This window comes from Helicoverpa armigera, chromosome 13, assembly GCF_030705265.1.
Source record: "Helicoverpa armigera isolate CAAS_96S chromosome 13, ASM3070526v1, whole genome shotgun sequence".
Classification (NCBI taxonomy): domain Eukaryota; kingdom Metazoa; phylum Arthropoda; class Insecta; order Lepidoptera; family Noctuidae; genus Helicoverpa; species Helicoverpa armigera.
This window is the reverse complement of record NC_087132.1, coordinates 353,230-373,718: the sequence shown is the minus strand read 5'-3', so window position 1 is coordinate 373,718 and position 20,489 is coordinate 353,230. Positions and strand designations below refer to the sequence as shown.

The window sequence follows — 20,489 nt, the reverse complement described above, 5'->3', positions numbered from 1 at the left end:
GATTTATTTTAGGGTCTACTTTTAGGTTTTGAATAACATAGTAATATCTGCAATAAAAAAGCTTTATATTTTGGTTCTATATCAGCCTATTGTTTATTTTTTAGTTATTTGTTTGATAGATGTAAAATATTAATAGTAAGAGAACTTAAAATATAAGCCATAATTCTTTTCAAAATGACAAAAATACATTAACTCTATAGCAAATAGCAACATAGTTAATATTGCACATGCCTACTTGCACCATTTTTGATGCACGGATAATTTTATTTTTGAGGTCATTACATTACAACACGATTTCGCCCGATGCGCAACCGAACAAGACACGAACGTCATCCGAAACGGAAAGAAAGAAGGGCGATGTTGCATTAGCGAAGAAAGACAGCTGTCGTATCATTTTCAGCTGATTTTTGTGTACGCATCGCGAACGCTGCAAATCCTAACAGCGATCGAAACGATTCGTAACGGTACAAGTTCCTCGATTGTAGTCGCGTAGAGAGCATTTTCATTCGGAGAGTGTCGCGACGCAGCAGGCCAGGAGCGAGAGTTTCGCAGCGACGAACAAAGGGAGATGGTCTATTGAGCGCGGGTGGTGCGTATCGGGCGGCCGTGACGTCACTCGGTCGCGGCGTCGAGGCCGATGCGGCGGGCGCGCTCGTGATCTCGGCGCTCCGACGAGCGCGGCGAGCGGGCGCAGCGGAGCGGGCCAGCCTGGCCTCCACTGACTCGGGGGACGAGGGCGCTGGGCACCGGCCGCCGCGCAAGCGGACCCGCAGGCTGTCGCCGCCCGCCCGGCCCGCAGACATGCACCAGCCCTGCGCCAACGGCGCGCCGCCGCCGCACCACGTCAACGGCGACGCCGCGCCGCGCAACGGTGACCTGCAGCCTCCCGGCCTGCGCATGACTCAGACTGACCAGGAGATCGTGCGCCTCATCGGTCAGCACCTGCTCTCTGTGGGACTCGAGTGAGTACCGCTGAGCGTTCACTCTTTTCCTTTGTTGCACTGTTCGCCTGCAGTCAGTCTTATTACAGCTGAGGTTGTTATTCAAAACTTTTGGAAACATTCAGCCGTCTGACAGAGTTCCTGATGATGCCCATCGGAAGGTCTCGCTATCATTCGAGACACCACTACAAGCAAATTGAAAGTATGATAACACTGGATCATGTGGTAGTATCACAGCAAACTAATTGTTCTATTTGGACCTTAGGCATATCTCTAACGAGAGTGTAATGACCTTTGCTTCTTTGAATGTGTATAAGGAAACAAGTCTCTTAGATTACTTTGTCAGATAATTTGATTAGAGTTGACTAGTCATGAACAAGTCTAAAACCTCTGACTGTAAACATAAGTTGCTTTATTTGAACAATGACAAAAGTTAATTTGTTCCTAAAGTTAATGGCATTGCTAAGTGTTAGCATCCAGCTCCTTTCTATTTCTCAGACATACAAAATATTTCCAGTAAATCAAAATTATGAGTACTTATGGTACTATGCATAATTAATTCCTTTGTTCTAGCATACACAAACAATAGAATCTGTATCATGCAATGTTTGTTGTAATACTTCTCTAAACTCTAAACTCGGTGCATCTTAAGGCAGGTTCAATTTCCTAAACACATTTTTGTTAGTTGAGTTGAGCAAGGTAAACAAAGAACCTGCTTACCATTTCCTATTTGGCCATGTTAGGAACATGTTGTTTTGTGTCAACAAGTAGGCACATTCAGAAGGAAAACTGTTGAATAATGCTATACTCAGTATTTACAAACAGTAATCATTTATTTTAGCACAGTCAAACTATGTAGTACATATTTGGAACTTGACTTGTGTCATTAAAGCCGGAAGAGATCATTCATACATCTATTATTATGGAATATTCTAAAAATATTGCTCATAATATTACAGGATCGTTAGCTCTTATCATAGCTATTAGAAAACTGTAATTTATTCATTATTTTCTATATTAGGCAGATATATGTAAGCAGTTTTTTTGTTGTGTATATAAATAATATATACCAGAATATTAATACATATCATAGCTATGTTTGTTATAATAAAGGCTTCCAAACTTCTCATGACCAATTTGAAATATATTTCACTGTTGGGAAGCTACACTCTTCCTAGGTAACATAGGCTATATTTTATCTTGGTACAGGCAGTAATTCCCACTGGACACAGATGAAACTGCAGAAAAACTGATAGTTAGTAATAAATCAATGCTAAGCTTTTTCTATGATTTTATCATTATGAAAGCTGGAACAAGAAGTGTCCATTATATATTTCACAAGTGCCTTTTCTTCCTACACAATAGTCACAGTTGTAAGATGGATATGTAAGATTTAGAAGTTTAGGATTTTAGAATATATAATTTAGAAGTTAGGGTAATCTGTAATAGGTTTGCTTGCATATTTTCACAGCAAAAAATTGAAATGCTGAAATCATGCTAAGTTTGTTGGAAACTTTAAATTTAAGTGCTGAAATAAATTCCTACATGAAAAAGTCCACATAAATAAAGTACATAATTAGTATTGTGTGTTTAAAGTGCACACTAGTGACCTTTACCTGGTGTTTCTCCTCTCATGTAACATGTCCATCTGACATGTTCACGTTTATATAACTTGTGGGTATCAATACAATATACTTGTGGTGAAGACTTGCTCTCCACACAGGCTCTTATCTCCTTATCAATTACCTATATTTGTGTTGTTGTGTTTTTGATAAAGTGTATTTAACTGACTTCTCATGTAATTCAGCCGACTCTACTGATTGGGCTACGTTGTTATCTTAGTTAATTATATGCATCATAATGGTTGCATTAAGAATAGTATAATTATGACACATGTGCATATACCTAATCTTATTATTGTGCTAGGCCAACACTTACGCAGTTATAATTTGTAGTAAGTTTAGTCAGCATAATAATATTATAAGTTATTAAAGCTATAGCTTCATAGATATTAACTACAAAAATATCTAACATTAAATAGCTGCCCTTTCAATTATAACACTTGGATACTAAGTAATATTTCCGCACGTAATCTATAGTACCTAAATGTGTTATAAATATTAACTAACTGCCTCTATACGATTGCGTAGGCGTTAACATTTCAACGTATTGTAGCAATCGAGTAATGATAGTGTTCGCTTGGTGAAACATAACCATTAAATCACGATTAGTTGATTACTTCGACACACCTACCACTTGAATGTCTTGACTTCCTATTGTGGTAACCTGATGAAATAAAGATAACAATTATTAATTACTTTCTTCTCGTACTTCGACGCCAGAATCTGATTTATGTAAAATATAGCTACATATTTGAATATTTACTTTTTCTGTGAAAGGTCGAAGTTTATTTGTTATTGTAGAACGGCGTTGAATGCGTTAGGCCTCTTGTACACACTTAAGCACGTGGGCGCATAGAAATGGCCGTGTCGCAAGCGCAGCGACCTCCAATGTTGCTGATGGTATCATTACTGCCAGTTGTAACAGGCTCACTGACCATTATCCTTCAATGTATATTTAAACGGCAGTAGCAAATGTGTTGTAGGTACGTAAATGTGTAAGTGTTTGTCGCAGACGCAGCGCGGCCCTGCTGATGGAGGAGTCGGGGCTGCACCTGGAGCACCCGGCGGCGGCCACGTTCCGCCAGCACGTGCTCGCGGGCGACTGGGTGAAGGCGGACCACGACCTGCGCGCGCTGCACGACCTGCTGCGCGACTCGCCGCACGTCGACCCGCACAATCTCGCCGTCAGTACTTAGCTCATTTATAAAATATGTAGCGAATTGAGGAATGATCCCCATAACTGTATCATGAAAATGATTAACGTTAGTGTGGCCTGAAGTAGCCGGTGGCTTCTTGAGTCGTATCGGTCCATTTAGTCGGCGAACGTCCTCTGCTTCTTTGCCCTCTGCTGCACTAGCTATTAGAAATCATTTCAGACTATCTGGGTCTCTTCTGACGGTGTGTCCGAAAAACATAAGGATTCTCTCCCGGCAGATAGCAGAAAGCGCATTTTAATTTGCAGTCCTTGAGAATTGAGTCATTGACTTTGTTCGACGTTTTGTCCATGATATAAGCAGCATCTTCTGCCAGCATCATATTTCAAATATGTAAATCCTGGTGCACATACTTACCGGTTTAATAAACATAGAGGAATATCGAGAATATAAGCCTATATTAGTAACTAGTAACTAACACGAAGCTGTGGCGGTGTGCGCAGGAGATGAAGTTCGTGGTGCTGGAGCAGAAGTACCTGGAGCACCTGGAGGCGGGGCGCGTGCTGGACGCGCTGCACGTGCTGCGCAACGAGCTGACGCCGCTGCAGTACGACACGCCGCGCGTGCACCGGCTGTCGGCGCTCATGATGTGCGGCGACGCGCGCGAGCTGCAGGCGCGCGCGCACTGGCCCGGCTCCGGCGCGCGCAGCCGCGGCGCCGTGCTGGCGCGCGTGCAGGCCGTGCTGCCGCCCGCGCTCATGATGGCGCCCGGCCGCCTGCGCGCGCTGCTGGCGCAGGCCGCGCTGCAGCAGGCGGCGCGCTGCCGCTTCCACGCCGCGCCGCGCCTGCCCGCCGACCCCGACGCCATCCCCTTCTCGCTGCTGGCCGACCACCACTGCTCCGCCGACCACTTCCCCATCCACTCGCTGCAGGTACCTCACCGCGCTATCGACCTAATGGGGGGAACATTGTGTGAAATTCGCAAGTCATGGAATCAAGTAATACGTGTATAAATAACGGCAGGTACTGAACGAGCACTGCGATGAGGTGTGGTACTGCAAGTGGTCACCGGACGGCTCGCGCCTCGCCTCCGGCTCCAAGGACAACACCGTCATGATCTGGGACTTCGACCCCGTGGCCAAGCGCCTCACATTCAGGTTCAAAATTTTATAAAAAAGGAGTTATTGTGAACGGCATTCTTCAATTGGTTACTTGAAATCTTGGTGAAATATAAAAAAGACGTTTAGAATGATAGCAAGGTGATTTGTATGGCAGGAAGTCGCTGGAGGGCCACACATACGGCGTGTCGTTCCTGGCGTGGAGCCCGGACGGACGCTACCTGATCGCGGCCGGCCCGGAGGACTGCCCCGACCTCTGGATATGGAACATGGAGGTCAGTACGCTTCGACTTGCCGAGGGCATCGTGCTGCGGGCTGAGGATCGCTGCCACTAACAGGTCTTTGGCACTAAACGTGTGAGCTATAATCAAACCGAGAGTCGCTAATTAAATTCTTTCTTTAAACTGTTATGTGGTAGTTCCTGCGAATAATTTGGAAGGCTCCTTAGAGAGGGTACATTCCTTGTGGCGGTATATAGAGGGTAACGCTGAGGGTGGTTGCAGACGGAGACGCTGCACCTGAAGATGACGAACTCGCAGGACGACTCGCTGACGGCGGTGGCGTGGCACTCCAGCGGCGACAAGTTCGTGTGCGGCGGCGCCCGCGGACAGTTCTACCACTGCAGCCTCGACGTGAGTCTCTCATATACTATATACAGATCTTTGGTAGTAATCGAGAGCGTACACTGGCGTGGATTAAACCAATGTCACAAACCAATGTCACAAACCAATTTTTGAGTAATTGTACGCCGTATATTTGGTGGAAGTTTAGTTATCTGAGCAGCTCAACAGTAATGACTGTCCCCATAGGGCACACTGCTGAACAACTGGGACGGAGTGCGAGTGAACGCGCTGGCGTGCCGCAGCGGCTCGCGGCAGGTGCTGGCCGCCGACACGCACCACCGCGTGCGGGCGTACGACTTCACCGACCTGTCCGACACCAACCTGTGAGTGTACACACACACACACACACACACACACACACCCTGACACACGCGGCGTGCCGCAGCGGCTCGCGGCAGGTGCTGGCCGCCGACACGCACCACCGCGTGCGGGCGTACGACTTCACCGACCTGTCCGACACCAACCTGTGAGTGTACACACACACACACACACACACACCTGACACACGCGGCGTGCCGCAGCGGCTCGCGGCAGGTGCTGGCCGCCGACACGCACCACCGCGTGCGGGCGTACGACTTCACCGACCTGTCCGACACCAACCTGTGAGTGTACACACACACACACACCACACACACACCCTGACACGCGGCGTGCCGCAGCGGCTCGCGGCAGGTGCTGGCCGCCGACACGCACCACCGCGTGCGGGCGTACGACTTCACCGACCTGTCCGACACCAACCTGTGAGTGTACACACACACACACACACACACCTGACACACGCGGCGTGCCGCAGCGGCTCGCGGCAGGTGCTGGCCGCCGACACGCACCACCGCGTGCGGGCGTACGACTTCACCGACCTGTCCGACACCAACCTGTGAGTGTACACACACACACACACACACACACACACACACCCTGACACACGCGGCGTGCCGCAGCGGCTCGCGGCAGGTGCTGGCCGCGACACTTAATACTCACCCCTCGACATACACGCAACCCGACAAACTCACACAAACAACCCGATAAATACACACATGGACACACACAGGCAACCCGAGACCTACTGAGCTTCTTCCTTCTTCTTCTTCCTTGGCATGCCTGTTTGCGTCAAGCTTGAATGTAAAGCGGTCCGGCTAATACGAATAATGTGGTGTTGCAGCATCCAGGAGGAGCACGCGGTGATGGCGATGACGCTGAACGCGGCCGACACGCTGCTGCTGCTCAACGTCGCCAACCAGGGCGTGCATCTCTGGGACATCCGTACGTCTTCATCTTCATTTACTCAATTATTACCAGATTCCATTGAGTTACGTTAAAACGGGCGACCCGCCTCGGCTTCGCATAGAATAACAGTATTTCCCCACTATTTAATGGATGTTATTATACATATAAACCTTCCTCTTCAATCACTCGTATCTATTAATAAACTGCATCAAAATCCGTTGCGTAGTTTTGAAGATTTAAGCGTACAAAGGGGCATAGGGACAGCAAAAACTACTTTTATACTATGTAGTGATGAGTGAAATTTTGACGTGTGTCATGTTGGACGGCGCAGGAGCCCGAGCGCTGGTGCGGCGGTTCCGCGGGCTGAGTCAGGGACACTTCACCATACACGCGTGCTTCGGCGGCGCCCAGCAGGACTTCATCGCCTCCGGCAGCGAGGATAACAAGGTACTGCTTAACTATGATATGCATCTTACGTTATGTTATTTATTTATATACATTTGAATCCAACTTGAATTATTTAGTTAAACTTCCTTATAAATACAGTGTGTACGACGTATCTTGCGCGTATTCGAAGTTAACCTGGAGCGGATCTAGACCTTGTGAGCATATTCCATAGGATATTAAAAATTCACATTGATCAATTTAATTACATAGGGGTATTGAATATAAGGGAGTTTAAAAGGTGAGTTTATAAGGGGCTATATAGGTACAGTAAGTAAATAAGAGAGTACATAAAAAACCAAATGTGACTTCACAAGAAAAAATAGAGTTTGGACAATCGTTAGTGCCCACTAAGAAGATCGAAGATCTAAGATTAACTTCTTAATCTAAAGTAAATGCAGAAGAAAGTAAATGTCGTCGTAGTCATGTGGTACATGAATATGAGTTCTATGACTTTACAATGACGTTTATTGTTGTGAAGCATTTTTTATATAGTATGTTTTTTATATATATTTGTATAATTTTGCTTTTGTCAGGTGTACATCTGGCACATAAACGGCGAGGAGCCGATCGCGGTGGTGTCGGGGCACACGCGCTGCGTGAACTGCGTGGCGTGGAACCCCGCGCACCCCGACGTGCTGGTGTCCGCCTCCGACGACTACTCGCTGCGCCTCTGGGGGCCGCGCACGCACCAGTCCTAGTACACGGGTACGTCTGCCGCCACGTGCCTTCGACTGCCATAAGGAACAGCTGAGTGCTTAGTGCGAGTTTTCGTGAATTTTTTTACGGACTCACATGAGAGCGCGTATACTAAGATTTGTATGGAACAAAAACAGCTCCACCTAGTGTCAAAAATTGGAACCTGTTTTTGTTCCATACAAACAGTGTTGCCAACAGTTGTAGAAGCTTACCACCAGAGTCAACTTTTAAAATCACCAAATTCACCACTAAATAAAATATTGTTTATATTTTATTGTAACCTAAAACAATTTAATCATCCAAAGATGTAACTCGGCAACGATAGAAAATTAAAACAGACAAAGCATTACATCTGTTTAGCAATTCATCCGACCCGATCCGAATCCTTCACAAATTATAATCGGCGTAGTAGTTTCACAAATTGTTTAGTTATGACAGAGATAGCATTTGACCAATGAATGAGTACTTAATATAATTATATAGTAGTCGTTCACCTTTTTGTTTTCTAGATGCTTTTTTGACATTCTGTGAGACTTCAAATCTCCATAGTAACTCCTTAAAGTTGTACCACAAAACTTACATTTCGCTACTTGACCCGCAGTACTTTCAACATTTCGCCACTAAATAGGGGACTTAAACCACCAGTATTAGTGGAAAATCCACTAAGTTGGCAACACTGCATACAAATCTTAGTATACGCGCTCTCATGTGAGTCCGTAAAAAAATTCACGAAAACTCGCACTAAGCACTCTGGTGTTACTCTAGCCATGTCATTGCTTTGGCAGGGTCGCGGTGTCCGCCGGGGCTGCCGTGCCACAACGCGTGGGCCCGCAAGGCGTCCGGCGAGTAGCGCCGCGTGGACTGTGTGACGCGGGCAGTGTGTAGTGTAGTGTGCCGCTGCTCCGTGCTCCTACCTTAGCGACGTATCACTCGCATTTCTATTGTACGGTATCGACTACTGAAATTGTGTAACTTTTATAGAATTTACTATGACTGTAAATGAAAAGTAGCGCCGGTGTGGGCACCGACGTGAGGCAGGTCGGCTGTACGACAGTACGCCGCGTGGCGCGGGGACAGCCTCACGTCAGGTTGGACGGACGACGTCGATTCTAAGCTAGATGTAAGATTTGGAACGGATTACATACAAAATTATTTGCCACAGCTGTGGCAGCCATACAGAGTTATATGGATTGATTGATATTATATTATTTTAGGTCTAGAACCGTATACTTATATTTTTACGTTTTATAAAAATTACAAATTTATATTTACACTTCCGTCGCGAGTATCTATAACTGATTGGTTTGGCGATATTAAGAGTATATTTTGGTTAGCATAGAAATTATTAAAATATTTATCAGTAAATTAAGGTTGGACTAATGTAAGGTAAGGTAGCGAGGCCGCAGTCCCCGCGCCGCCCACACCACTAGGGTAAATTATTTAAGTCTCTTCGGATAAATTAATTAAGACTTTGTTCTGCTCCCGTCACTCCGCGCGGCACGCTGCCGGCACGCTGTCGTCACGCGGTCGTCACGTGCGACACGCGAGCGTCACGCGTGTCGCCTGCGTGCCGCGGCAGCACTGAGCAGGCATGACTGTAGCAAGCGGAGGGTAATATTTTGTAGCGGTGACCGCTCACGGCTCTATTTTTATACCGACCACTGAATCTCTCGCGAGGTTGTGCACTTGACTCGGTCAGCTAGCACCGCAGCCGACCGACACGACGGCGACGACGCTCCTCACTGGTCGACGGCGAGACGCCCGACGAACACTATGTATAGCTCTATAAATATTTGTAAATGTGGGTTTCCTTGTTAGTTTATACATTCAATATAAAGTGTAATAATGCTTATTGGACAATGTGTGCGTTCGCTGTGCAGTAATGTATTTCATGTGTAGGCGAGGGAACATATTCACATGCATAGTTTAGTTAGTCCACGTCCGACGCGAGTCGCTGTGTGCCGACTGCGCTGCGGCCGCTCCGACAGCCGCCGGCGTCACGCGCTCGGCTGCGGGACCGCCGCGCAGACACGCTTGCTGGAATTTATGATCAGCCCTTTTTAACTTTTATTTTTGATTGATTTACTATATTTTTAGAGATACTAATTATAGCTTTTGTAGTTCGCACATTGCCTACCCCGCCCCCCCGGCAAACGCGACGCTTACATACGGTATCGACGACTAAGAGCTTTTTCATCGATTCGGAAGTCAAGGTATTTTACGTAGTATGTACTAAAGGATGATCATGATACTCCCGCGTGTTGGTCCGGCGGGCGGCGGGGAGGCGGGGCGGCTGCGCGGCGTCCGGCGGAACCAAATATCAGGCAATAATGTCGTGCGTGTGTGTGTGCGTGTAGCAAGTACAAAGGTTGGAGTGTTCGGTTATTAACGATATGGTATCTATAGACTTGTATCGGTCAGACGCGGCCCGGGGCACAGACCCCCATTTGAATTGTTAAAAATAAATAATTATTATATCAATAAATTTTTTATTGTAAACTAATGTGTTGTTTCGATTTCATTGTGACATATTTTTATAAATATATTTTTTATATTTTTGAACATAATGTACATGCCTATTACATAAACGTTCTATTTCCAGTTTATAATTAATTTTATGTGAATTTAATTATTTTCATTGTTACAAAGGGAACATTCAGCAAGCACCCAAGCTTCCATTGCTGTTAAGTCTCATATGTCAGTCTTATGCAGAGCCAGCACATTTCTCACATTACTTCTATTCCACAAAATCCAAACACAATCTGCTACAAATATATACATAAAAAAGGAAAGAACAATAACTAATCAAGTGCAAAATAGCAGTTTATCATAAAATCATTCATAAACTACTAAAGAATTGTAGAGTAAAATATGCAGTTAGTATATTAGCATTTTTACATTAAAATTTCATCGATAGCAGACAAAAGATACTCCCACTGAATTATTTTTTCTTATAATGAGGAAACATATGAGTAAGTAGTATTTATACTTGAGTTGGGCAACGATCCAGCGTTTAGTGACATGCAACAAATTATATTGTGCCATGTCACTGTCTACAAGAGCCCAGGCAGGTGATGAAGACCTATCTAGGCTTACAGATCATTCCATTACAAAAGGTGCCAAGGCCCAATTTACAAACAAAAAGCAACAATAAATAGTTTTAATAATCATAATTACAATTAACACTTAGTATAATATATTAACTATGACTACTATGAGCGTAATTATAGATTGGCAGTGCCTGACTTCTCCACCAGCTCCAGCAGTGTGTGTAGAGAGGTGTCAAACAGTTCACATCTGATGGGCATCTCTAGTGAGTAGAAGGGGTTCTTGAGCGCATAGTCTGAATACAACTCATAGATTCTCTTTAGTACAACCTCTGCGCCCTGCATCATGGGGTCTGTCACTATGATGAACTTAACACCTGAAAGGAACAACACATTCAAGTATAGTGTACCAATAAAAAGTACTTTTCAGAGCGCATTGTAAAATGGGTTATTATAATTGAAAACAAAAAATTATATTACCTGTCAATGTCTGGAAGCAGGAGAGCTTGAATGTGTCTGCTGTGAGTGACTCAATGCCTGAGCACTTGGGCACAGGACTCAGCTGGCTGGCGAGGGCAAACAGTGGGTAGAACATACTAGCTAATACTATCTTCTCATTTGTAGTGGCTCGGGCACGGCCAAACTTCAGACTAAGAGGGTAATTTTCCTGAAAATATTACAAGAGGACATTAACGAAGTAGATGGGGATACAGGTTTGGCTGAAATTAGTCTGTTTCACTGATCATTGAGGCAGGCAACTCAGGTGTATTGTTACGTGTATTACCTTAGTTTCTATAATATCAAAGACGTCTCTGCCATCCTCGGTGGTGCGACCATTCACTGGCGTGCCGTTCACAGATAGCAGGACGTGTCCCACTGGAAGTATCATACATTATCGTTATTTTCATAAGTAGACGAATTTATATTCGTTTGCTAGAGTCTTAAATAATCTTTGCATACCATTTATGCCGTCTCGTTGCCCAAAAGCAACAATAACTTTCTTATTTTCATACTGTAACTTGATGTCCAAGGGAAATCCAAAGGTTTTTTCTGCTTCCACACGGGGAATATTGTGGTCATAGTTAAATATAAGACCACCAGACTTGCTGACAATGTAAACACCATATATAACCATCTCGATGGTTTTTAAATTAGAATTTCATGAAATTAATAGTGATCAATAACAAATCAACATTCGACACCCACAACGACAGTCAACGTCTGTTCAAAATCTATATCAATAAAAATTATGTCTTTCATAACACTTATCCAAATAGTATTTATAACAAAGTATTTAGTTACGTTTATGAAAAAAAATATGGATATTGTATTTAAAATGAATGTATAATATTTTTTATAGTTAATTTACAGTATTTTTTTTATTCAGTGCTTCACTGTAAAAAGAAATATCAGAAGTTTTGAACACGCTTCTCACTGACAGTGACAATGACGTGACCACTAACAGTACTCTATATTTGTCTATGATATTTATTCACTCTATATTATCTGTGGTTTCTTGAGCATTTATAGAATAACTAGCTTCTGCCAGCGGTCTCACCCGCATCCCGTGGGAACCTCTGCACGAACCCGGATAAAAAGTAGCCTATAGCCTTCCTCGATAAATGGGCTAACACCGAAAGAACTGTTCAAATCGGACCAGTAGTTCCTGAGATTAGCGCGTTCAAACAAACAAACTCTTCAGCTTTATAATATTAGTATAGGTAGATAGGTTTTGAGTAAGGATTCATCGTACATTTATTTATTTATTTGAGGTTAACCAACAACTGTTTACACCTTAACATACATAATGTACTAGTTAGTTAGACAATGGCAATAGCAAAGAACATAATAAATGTGACATTTTAAACAATATAAGATTTCCATCATTCAAGAAAATACTTAGTCATAAATATTATAAATCTATTTGTAGGTACTACCTTTACCTACTTGCAAGTTACTCTACTACAAGGCTACAAAACGTGTATTCTATTATAGTTTGACAATGGACAACATTTTAAGGTACAACTTAACACTTTCGATGCCCGGGTGCTGGGCATCGAAAGTGTTAAGGTACTTAAAGGAGACAAATTAATGCTGAATGAAGGCTCAATTCTGCTAATTTAATAAGTACCTAATGTGTCAATTGAATATAAGTTGAATCCCAATAGCAGTTTTAACCGTAGCGGGAATTCTGCTACTAATACAAGACCAATCGTTTCCAATGACATTCCGTTGATTTGTCTTTATTCTGCCATTAGCTTTCCTATAGCTAAGTCTGCTTTACAATCGTATTCTAATTGTAAATCAATTGCAGACAATGTGATTAATTGTTGAATCACAGAAAACGATTAAAACGTTTATTAATACAAAAAAATGCGGTATGCCACATAAGCTTCAATCGTGATTGAATCTCAGTTGGATATCAATCATCTATGTCGCTTAAATCAAATTGGCGGAATTGAGCCCCTGCTTAAAATCACTTCGCAAACACAGACCGTGTAGTAGAATCTGCATATTAGAGTTCGTAAATAGGTAGGTAGGTACCTAAGCCATTTTTATAGGAAAATGTAAATAATAAAAGTGGTTGTTGTGTGTTATCCCCAAGAGATATTATACTATCGTTTACCTACTCTTTTGCTTACCTCGTTAAGGTGTACAATACCTACTGTAATTCATTATTTCGAGTTACCTCGTGGGGTTCAGCTAGCGATTGCAATGTACTAAACCCAAAAAATGCGTTAGTAAGTGTTTCTCTAAGGTATTATGTATCCACTTATTTGTAAGGTAGGGTAAACTGGGTACGGTTGTGCCAGGGTACGGTAGTGACAGTCGCAGTTGTAACGAAACTATACGTAAAACGGGGGAGGTTGTGAGGGAGAAAGACGTGGCTCACAAGCCTAAACACGTTCCCCAGTATTGCGTTAGCCGGCGCACGACGTTGACGTAAGCAGGAGCCCACATTGCTTTTCAACAATCAAAAGTAAGTACTCGTATTTTTGTTCGATTTCGTTTCCTAATGGGCATTGAACAATTTTTTCGACCCTCATTTTTTATTTAAGATTTCGATAATATAGAGCATTCTAAGAAACTAATTTCAATAATTTTTAATTTTATGGAGTCGTTCTATTTTTATTAATTATTTAAAATTTGGAGTAACTTTTGTACGGTGACGTCATCATTTGGCTGTATAATTTACGTGTCTTCGGCCTTTTACTTAAAAATATTTCTTTGACGTTTGAGAAATGTCAATAGGTTGTCAATCTGTTCATTAGTGTCATACAGTAAACTATAAAAAACTTCTTTGAAATAAATACCACGCTATCATTCATCTTGTTTGTAAATCATTTTATAAACTTACTGTTTTTTACGAACGGTTTACCATGACTGACAACTTCGTGAAAGCTGACTCCAGAAATCTACCGAAGGTGGAAAATATTATGATATTAGAGTATGTGGCAACATGTAGCCATCATAACTTGGCTGAAATAAGGGGAGCGAAGATTTTAATGTAAGTATCTTTTACATTATATTAGAATTCGAACAAATCTTTCGCCTGTTCGCCTACTACTTATGTCTACTTGGCTCCAATGAAATAGTATTAACGCAACCGGTTTAACGTCGGGATGATGATTACTTCACTAATGTTTTTTGTATTGTTTTAAATTACTACATATATACTAAAGCATCTTTCATTTTTAGGTCATCTCGGGATTCGTACATCAATACCGCTGTGGGCTACGTGAAAGTTAGTCGAACAGGCAGTGATTGCATAGTCAGTGCTAAAGTAGTGCCTGAACACAGAATAAGCAATAAATTGTATACCGTCAAATGTAAAATTGACGAACAGGATAATAATATTATTGCAACATGTGAAGATTGTCCAGCATCAGCAGGTATTTTTATAATTAACGAGTGTAAGTGAGTACCGTTTGTTCAAACTTGGATTAACCATGATTTTTGTTTTTTACAGGTGGTTGTAAGCATTCCCTTTTGCTATTGTTTTGGTTAGCAAAAAAAACTTCTGAACCATCATCAACTGCAGTTCAATGTTACTGGAACAAACCTTCTCTTACAAGTGCAAGCGCAGAACCAGTAACTAGTAAAGATATTTTTCCAAAGGTTAAGATCCCAAAACTTATGCCAAAAGACACTACTGTATTAACTGAATTTCAGGAACAATGTCTTAGAAGAAATTTGAGCAACTCACTTATTATGAAGTTCTGTGATGGTGTTAAAACCAACTCCAAAAATATATTTGACATTATGTTGGCATTTGTTGATGATGAAACCATACATGATTATTGTAACTTTAGTAAGTATTTAAAAAGAATTATTAACAACATTGTTATTGAAGAAATAAAATTAAAAACAATAAGGCAAGCTGATAGTAAATATTGGCATAATATACGGCAAGGAAGATTAACAGCTTCTAAATTATATGAAGCTGCTCATTGCCATACAGATGGTGCTCTAGTTGAGCAAATATTAGGAGGCTATAAAGTGCCTGAAACTAAAGCCATACAACGAGGCAGAAGATTAGAAAGCCGAGTACTAAAAGAAATTGAAGAAAAGTTACAAGTCAAAATAGACCGGTCTGGGTTCACCCTCATTGATGGCATTTTGGGAGCATCACCTGATGGTATTGGAGAAGACTTCGTAGTAGAGGTTAAGTGTCCATCTTCAGAAAAAGCGATTGAAACATACATAAAAAATGATGTTATAACAGAAAAATTTAAAACACAAATAATGTGCCAAATGATGGCCTGTAAAAAAAACAAAGGCCTATTCTGTGTTGCAGATCCTTTATTTGAAACTACTAAAAATATTCATGTTGTTTGGGTGGACTATGATGAAGTATACATAAGGGACATAATAAAAAAAGCAGAAGTCTTTTGGAGTACATTTATTTTTCCTAAGTTATTGGAAAGTGCAAAAAAATAATAAAATATTGATACATATTAATAACTTTTTATTATTTCTCCTTGCAAATTAATTAAACCACAAACGATTAACACTATTTCATCCAAGTAAGGTACATATTTATAATTAACAACTGAATGAGGTTTCAGTAGAGTATACTCTCTTACTCGCCTAATAACTCTCTCAATGTGAACACGCAAACTTGCAATTACTTTACTCTGAAGTGCCTCACGAGTAGTTTGTTTGGTGCCTGTATAAACACTAGGTGGCCTCAAAAGTTTTATATTCCGCGCATTTAATTGAGTTTCTATTTCTTTAAATCCCCTGTCAGCTAAAATAACGGCATTAGGCTTTAAAACATTTATTAAATCACTTTTTGCTACAATCGCTTTATCAGATATTCTTCCCCCATAACCTTTTGAAATAAAGCTTATAAAGCCATTTGGAGTGCAACCTATTAGGTATTTAACAGTATTACAACTTTTGTACTGCGACCATGTCTGAGATTGTTTCAAAGGGTTAGATGGTTTTGAGATTTATATCTCAAAACAATCAATGATCATTTGGACATCAGAATATCTTATTTTAAATACCAACGGTAGATTCTCTTTTATTTGTTTGGGTTGGGGACAATAAACAAAATTTTGAAAGAAGTTACCTAATACTTCAATACCAGTTAATATCATTGAGGACAGCTTGGTACGAGATATATTAAATTGATCACTTATACGTTCCAGTGAGTCATTTTGCTTTATTTTCAATAAACTAACAATAATGTGTAGATTGTCTATTTTTGCTGTACTTTTTTCTACTATATGATCAATAAGCCATATATATTGTTTTGGTAACCCCAAATACATCCTTGGTTTATTTATTACTAAGTCTAACATAATCTTCTTAGTTTTGGACACCACTCTTCTTGCATCACATACACTAGATTCTTCAGTTTCTGATGTACAACCAAATAAAGATGGGGTTGCTGCCGAAGATGTCTCTTGTGAAGATTGCAGTATGTCAGTGGTAGTAATATTTGCAGGCTGTTTCCTAGTTTTATAGTTTGTACTCTTGTCAACCATCTTTATTTCACACTGAGTAGCAGCATTGATCTGGAAATAAATCAGTACTTAGTGCATATATTTCAGTAGCAACACACTTCTTAAAATTCATCGTTACATAATTCACTTACACTTATAGCTATTTCGCTCATTTGATTTGTCAGTTATAATTATATATTTATTATTATGATTAAAAAAAACAGGAAGTACCTACATTTATAGCTAATGTAGAACATGTGGATGTACTGGGCATAGCTATATCCTCAATCCTTTTAAACAGCTTACTTTTGTTAAGACTAGTGCTGGATTTTGATTTATCAAAATCATCACGTTTCCTTTTCAATGGCTGGCTGGTACTTGGAGGTTGTAACAATAACTTATTTAGTTCTGATAGGTCTTCATTCGTATCTTGACCAATATTGCGCAACAAAGCCGAACGTTTTAGTTTAGGTTCTTCGTTCAATAACTTGCATTGGTAATAATTAATCAAATCTTCCCTGGGTTACAATACAAAATAATGAAAGTTATAAAATATCATAGGTTTGTAATAAGTTGTGACAAGTGCTAATGGCGATTAAACCAAAAAATGTATAGTATCTAGTTTTATGATATCAATAATCTTTACCTCCAAATGATCTTCGCAGCAATACATTCTGTAAATTTTAAAACACTCCGCCTTAGCTTCACGACACCATTTTTCTTTCAAGTCTTCCCGAATACGAACAAAAATTTTATCTGGACTATTTTTTGAGTCATTTTTACAGGTCGGAATGAAGCATTCCCTATATTCCATCGTTTTCTGGTGGTAATTTCCTAGACGCTAAATAGAATAATCGAATTTTTGAAGAATTTGAGGTTATGTTTCTTGTTTATATATCTTGACACTTTTGACAGTTGTAAACAAGTGTGTGTGAGCGTGTGTATATTTGATGGCAAAGGAATTGTCCCTTTAGAGTCAAAAGATGACGTCACTAGAGGTCAAATTAAGGTTATTTACTTTTAGCGATAAATAACAATAATCCTTGAATATTTTAATTTTTTAAACGCTAAATTGTCATGAGTGACCCTATTCCTCGAAACGGATTTCATATTTACTCATGAAAAAAAAAATGAACAATCCCCATTTACTGTTATTTTTATACAGATAGATTATCTTGTTATTTTTTTCTTTAAAAGTTGAATATTAATATTTAATTACAAGTGATTTCTTTTTACGTAAAGTATTTGGCAAAATCATGGCGATTTTTTGTTTTCAAAATGATGCGTTGGGTACGGTTGTGACGAATATCTTTACATATAATAAATCTCATATTATTGTTTATTGCTTTTAGATGTCCAGGATACGTTTGCGGAAGACCGAAAGAGCGCAGTGTGATATCAAAAAATAAAAAGATGCCGATGAAGAAGTGAAACAAGGGATTTCGTACGTGTAGCTCAAGCTACAAGCCTTTCTACAGCTACAAGTTTGAACAGAGCAAATGTTGTTTTGTTGATTGTTAAAACTATGTTTGTAAGCTTATTATGTTAAACATTTCTACAATAAAAGATATTATAGACCATTTTGATATATGTTTATGCATGTCACAACCGCCCTTGGTATGTGGCCGGTTGTGACACTTTCCCATTTTTTTTAAATTGATCTTATGAGTAATACATTGTATTAAGGAACAATATATGAGTGTTTTTACGTACACAAATGTACAAATTGCGATACAAGTTCCTTTTCTGCGAGCTAATTAGTCAAATATCAAAATTATTGGTGATCAAACGAAAATTGGCACAACTGTACCCAGTCTACCCTACTTCCCTATTATGTACTTTGTTTGAGACATAAGTAATTTATCCTGAATAAATAAGATAAATTATTATAGGTATTTATTATTCTTTTTTTATGGATTCTCCCTTATCTACCTTCTCCTTCATGTACCTACTACCGTTGGGCACATATCTATAAACCCGATGATTCCTAAAACTTTTTTTGACGGCTGAATCCGCCTCAGCTGAGACTATCAGGCTACGAAGACATTTGATACCTGAGATGACTTTCATGTCAAGTACTTACCCATTACAGAAAAGATTTTGCATGCTTAAAATAATTTTTACAGCACGTGGAAAGCGGAATTATAAACAGCAAGTTAGCTAATACCTATCTTTGATTGCAATCTTTACTAAGTATAGCCTTATCTTTTATTGTGATGAAAATATATCTCTATCGTAATCTCTATTCATATGTTAGTCACTGAAGTACATATAGGTATACCTACCCTGTACGAAAGTGCGGGCGTACTCGAGGATGACTCGTCCGCGACTCACCTCTGATATCTGATTGCAATCCAGGGGCCCGATTCTCCTAATTTTACTTAAGCAACATACGATTCACATTCGATTACGATCCAATCACGACTCGATTACGATTGAAGCGTTAGTTAGTTAGCGGCACTCCGTTATTTTTTCTTTGAAATAAACGTTTTTATCCTTTTCTGTCATTCAATAATGAATCATTTTGTATGCAAATGATTTACGATTGCAATATGATTGTAGAGTAAACGTATAGACCAAAATCACCAAAATAGCAGACCAATCGCAAACCAATCGAATGTCGTTGGAATACGATTGGTCTTATATTAGTAGCAGAATGCCCGATATGGCTAAAACTGCTAATGCGATCATATTGCGATTCAATTTCTATTCGATTTTGACATTATTAACTTAGGAGAATCGGGCCCCTGTCCGTTAACTGGTTGGCTAAATGATCGACTAGAGGCACGTGCCTATCAACACTAGGTAATCAATGTAATGATTCACACTTTGTCTCAACAGTTATCATCGGTAAACAAACAAGCTTTGACATTCTGTGAGGACTATTGATAATATCTAGATATCATTCTTCTTACATCTCGTTCATTCATCAAGATAGATAGGTAATCACAGAATGGGTACCGGTGACTTCCAGACTGCGGGTTGCTTTATAAACGTTACTTAGTTGCCGTGGCCGACAGTCGGCTTGGCCTGGGTCTCTTCTTACGCATCGCCTGGAAACAACCACATTTAGGAATCTGATTGAGTCTCGGTAAAGACAAGCAGTTAACAGCTTTCTTAAAAAAATAAAAATAAATGAATCACTTATTTAGTGAGTCATGGATCTTATAGTTATTATATTAATGTCAATTGTCAAGATAACAAAATATCAATTATTAAGTATTATACTTATGTCTTAGATAGATAGCCACTGCACTGATACCTCGCATAAGTCACTCGTGTAGTTCCGATCGCTTCTTATCATATTATCGCCAAATTTAATTACCCAGGTGATTCACCTGAAGTCGTTTATCGCTTAGTTAATTCGATTCTGGACAATCTGGTCAACATGATTAAATAGGTAACATAATTCAAGAAAAAGGAAATTTAAGAAACCATACTCAAACTCTTTGTCAATAGAATTTATGCTCATAAATTATAATGTAAGAACCCGTGACTCCAATTTTATTTATGTCAAATAATGTCGATGCCAAGTGAAATGAGAAGCGCGTAGTTAGTCAAATGAATAAAAAAAAGCACTATGGAGATTTTAAAGTATGTTATGGAGCTTTTGCTAACTAAACTAGTTGGATAAACAAACGTAAAGACAGTGTATAGATAGTG

The 20,489-nt window shown here is 40.3% G+C and overlaps 3 protein-coding genes and 1 long non-coding RNA gene across 4 annotated transcripts; 2 read left to right on the top strand and 2 right to left on the bottom strand.

Moving 5' to 3' along the window:
- Positions 1 to 275: 275 nt before the first annotated feature.
- On the top strand, positions 276 to 10,328 carry LOC110376894 (WD repeat-containing protein 26). Its single transcript, XM_064037687.1, has 11 exons — positions 276 to 962; positions 3,576 to 3,747; positions 4,221 to 4,653; positions 4,745 to 4,874; positions 4,993 to 5,110; positions 5,339 to 5,467; positions 5,645 to 5,781; positions 6,618 to 6,718; positions 7,014 to 7,129; positions 7,663 to 7,834; positions 8,611 to 10,328. Exons 1-10 carry the CDS (start codon positions 802 to 804, stop codon positions 7,825 to 7,827), a joined length of 1,662 nt encoding a protein of 553 aa, XP_063893757.1. The 5' UTR covers positions 276 to 801; the 3' UTR covers positions 7,828 to 7,834; positions 8,611 to 10,328.
- Positions 10,329 to 10,969: 641 nt separating this feature from the next.
- Trs23 (TRAPP subunit 23) lies at positions 10,970 to 12,120 on the bottom strand. Its single transcript, XM_021335530.3, has 4 exons — positions 11,833 to 12,120; positions 11,657 to 11,748; positions 11,353 to 11,539; positions 10,970 to 11,249 (listed from the first exon to the last, which is right to left on the bottom strand). Exons 1-4 carry the CDS (start codon positions 12,005 to 12,007, stop codon positions 11,050 to 11,052), a joined length of 654 nt encoding a protein of 217 aa, XP_021191205.1. The 5' UTR covers positions 12,008 to 12,120; the 3' UTR covers positions 10,970 to 11,049.
- Positions 12,121 to 13,955: 1,835 nt separating this feature from the next.
- LOC126056088 (uncharacterized) lies at positions 13,956 to 15,813 on the top strand. Its single transcript, XM_049847683.2, has 3 exons — positions 13,956 to 14,380; positions 14,572 to 14,765; positions 14,843 to 15,813. Exons 1-3 carry the CDS (start codon positions 14,253 to 14,255, stop codon positions 15,811 to 15,813), a joined length of 1,293 nt encoding a protein of 430 aa, XP_049703640.2. The 5' UTR covers positions 13,956 to 14,252.
- Positions 15,814 to 15,830: 17 nt separating this feature from the next.
- LOC126056087 (uncharacterized) lies at positions 15,831 to 17,789 on the bottom strand. Its single transcript, XR_010277080.1, has 3 exons — positions 17,473 to 17,789; positions 17,062 to 17,344; positions 15,831 to 16,898 (listed from the first exon to the last, which is right to left on the bottom strand). It is a non-coding gene; the product is annotated as an uncharacterized LOC126056087 (long non-coding RNA).
- Between the last annotated feature and the right edge of the window lie 2,700 nt (positions 17,790 to 20,489).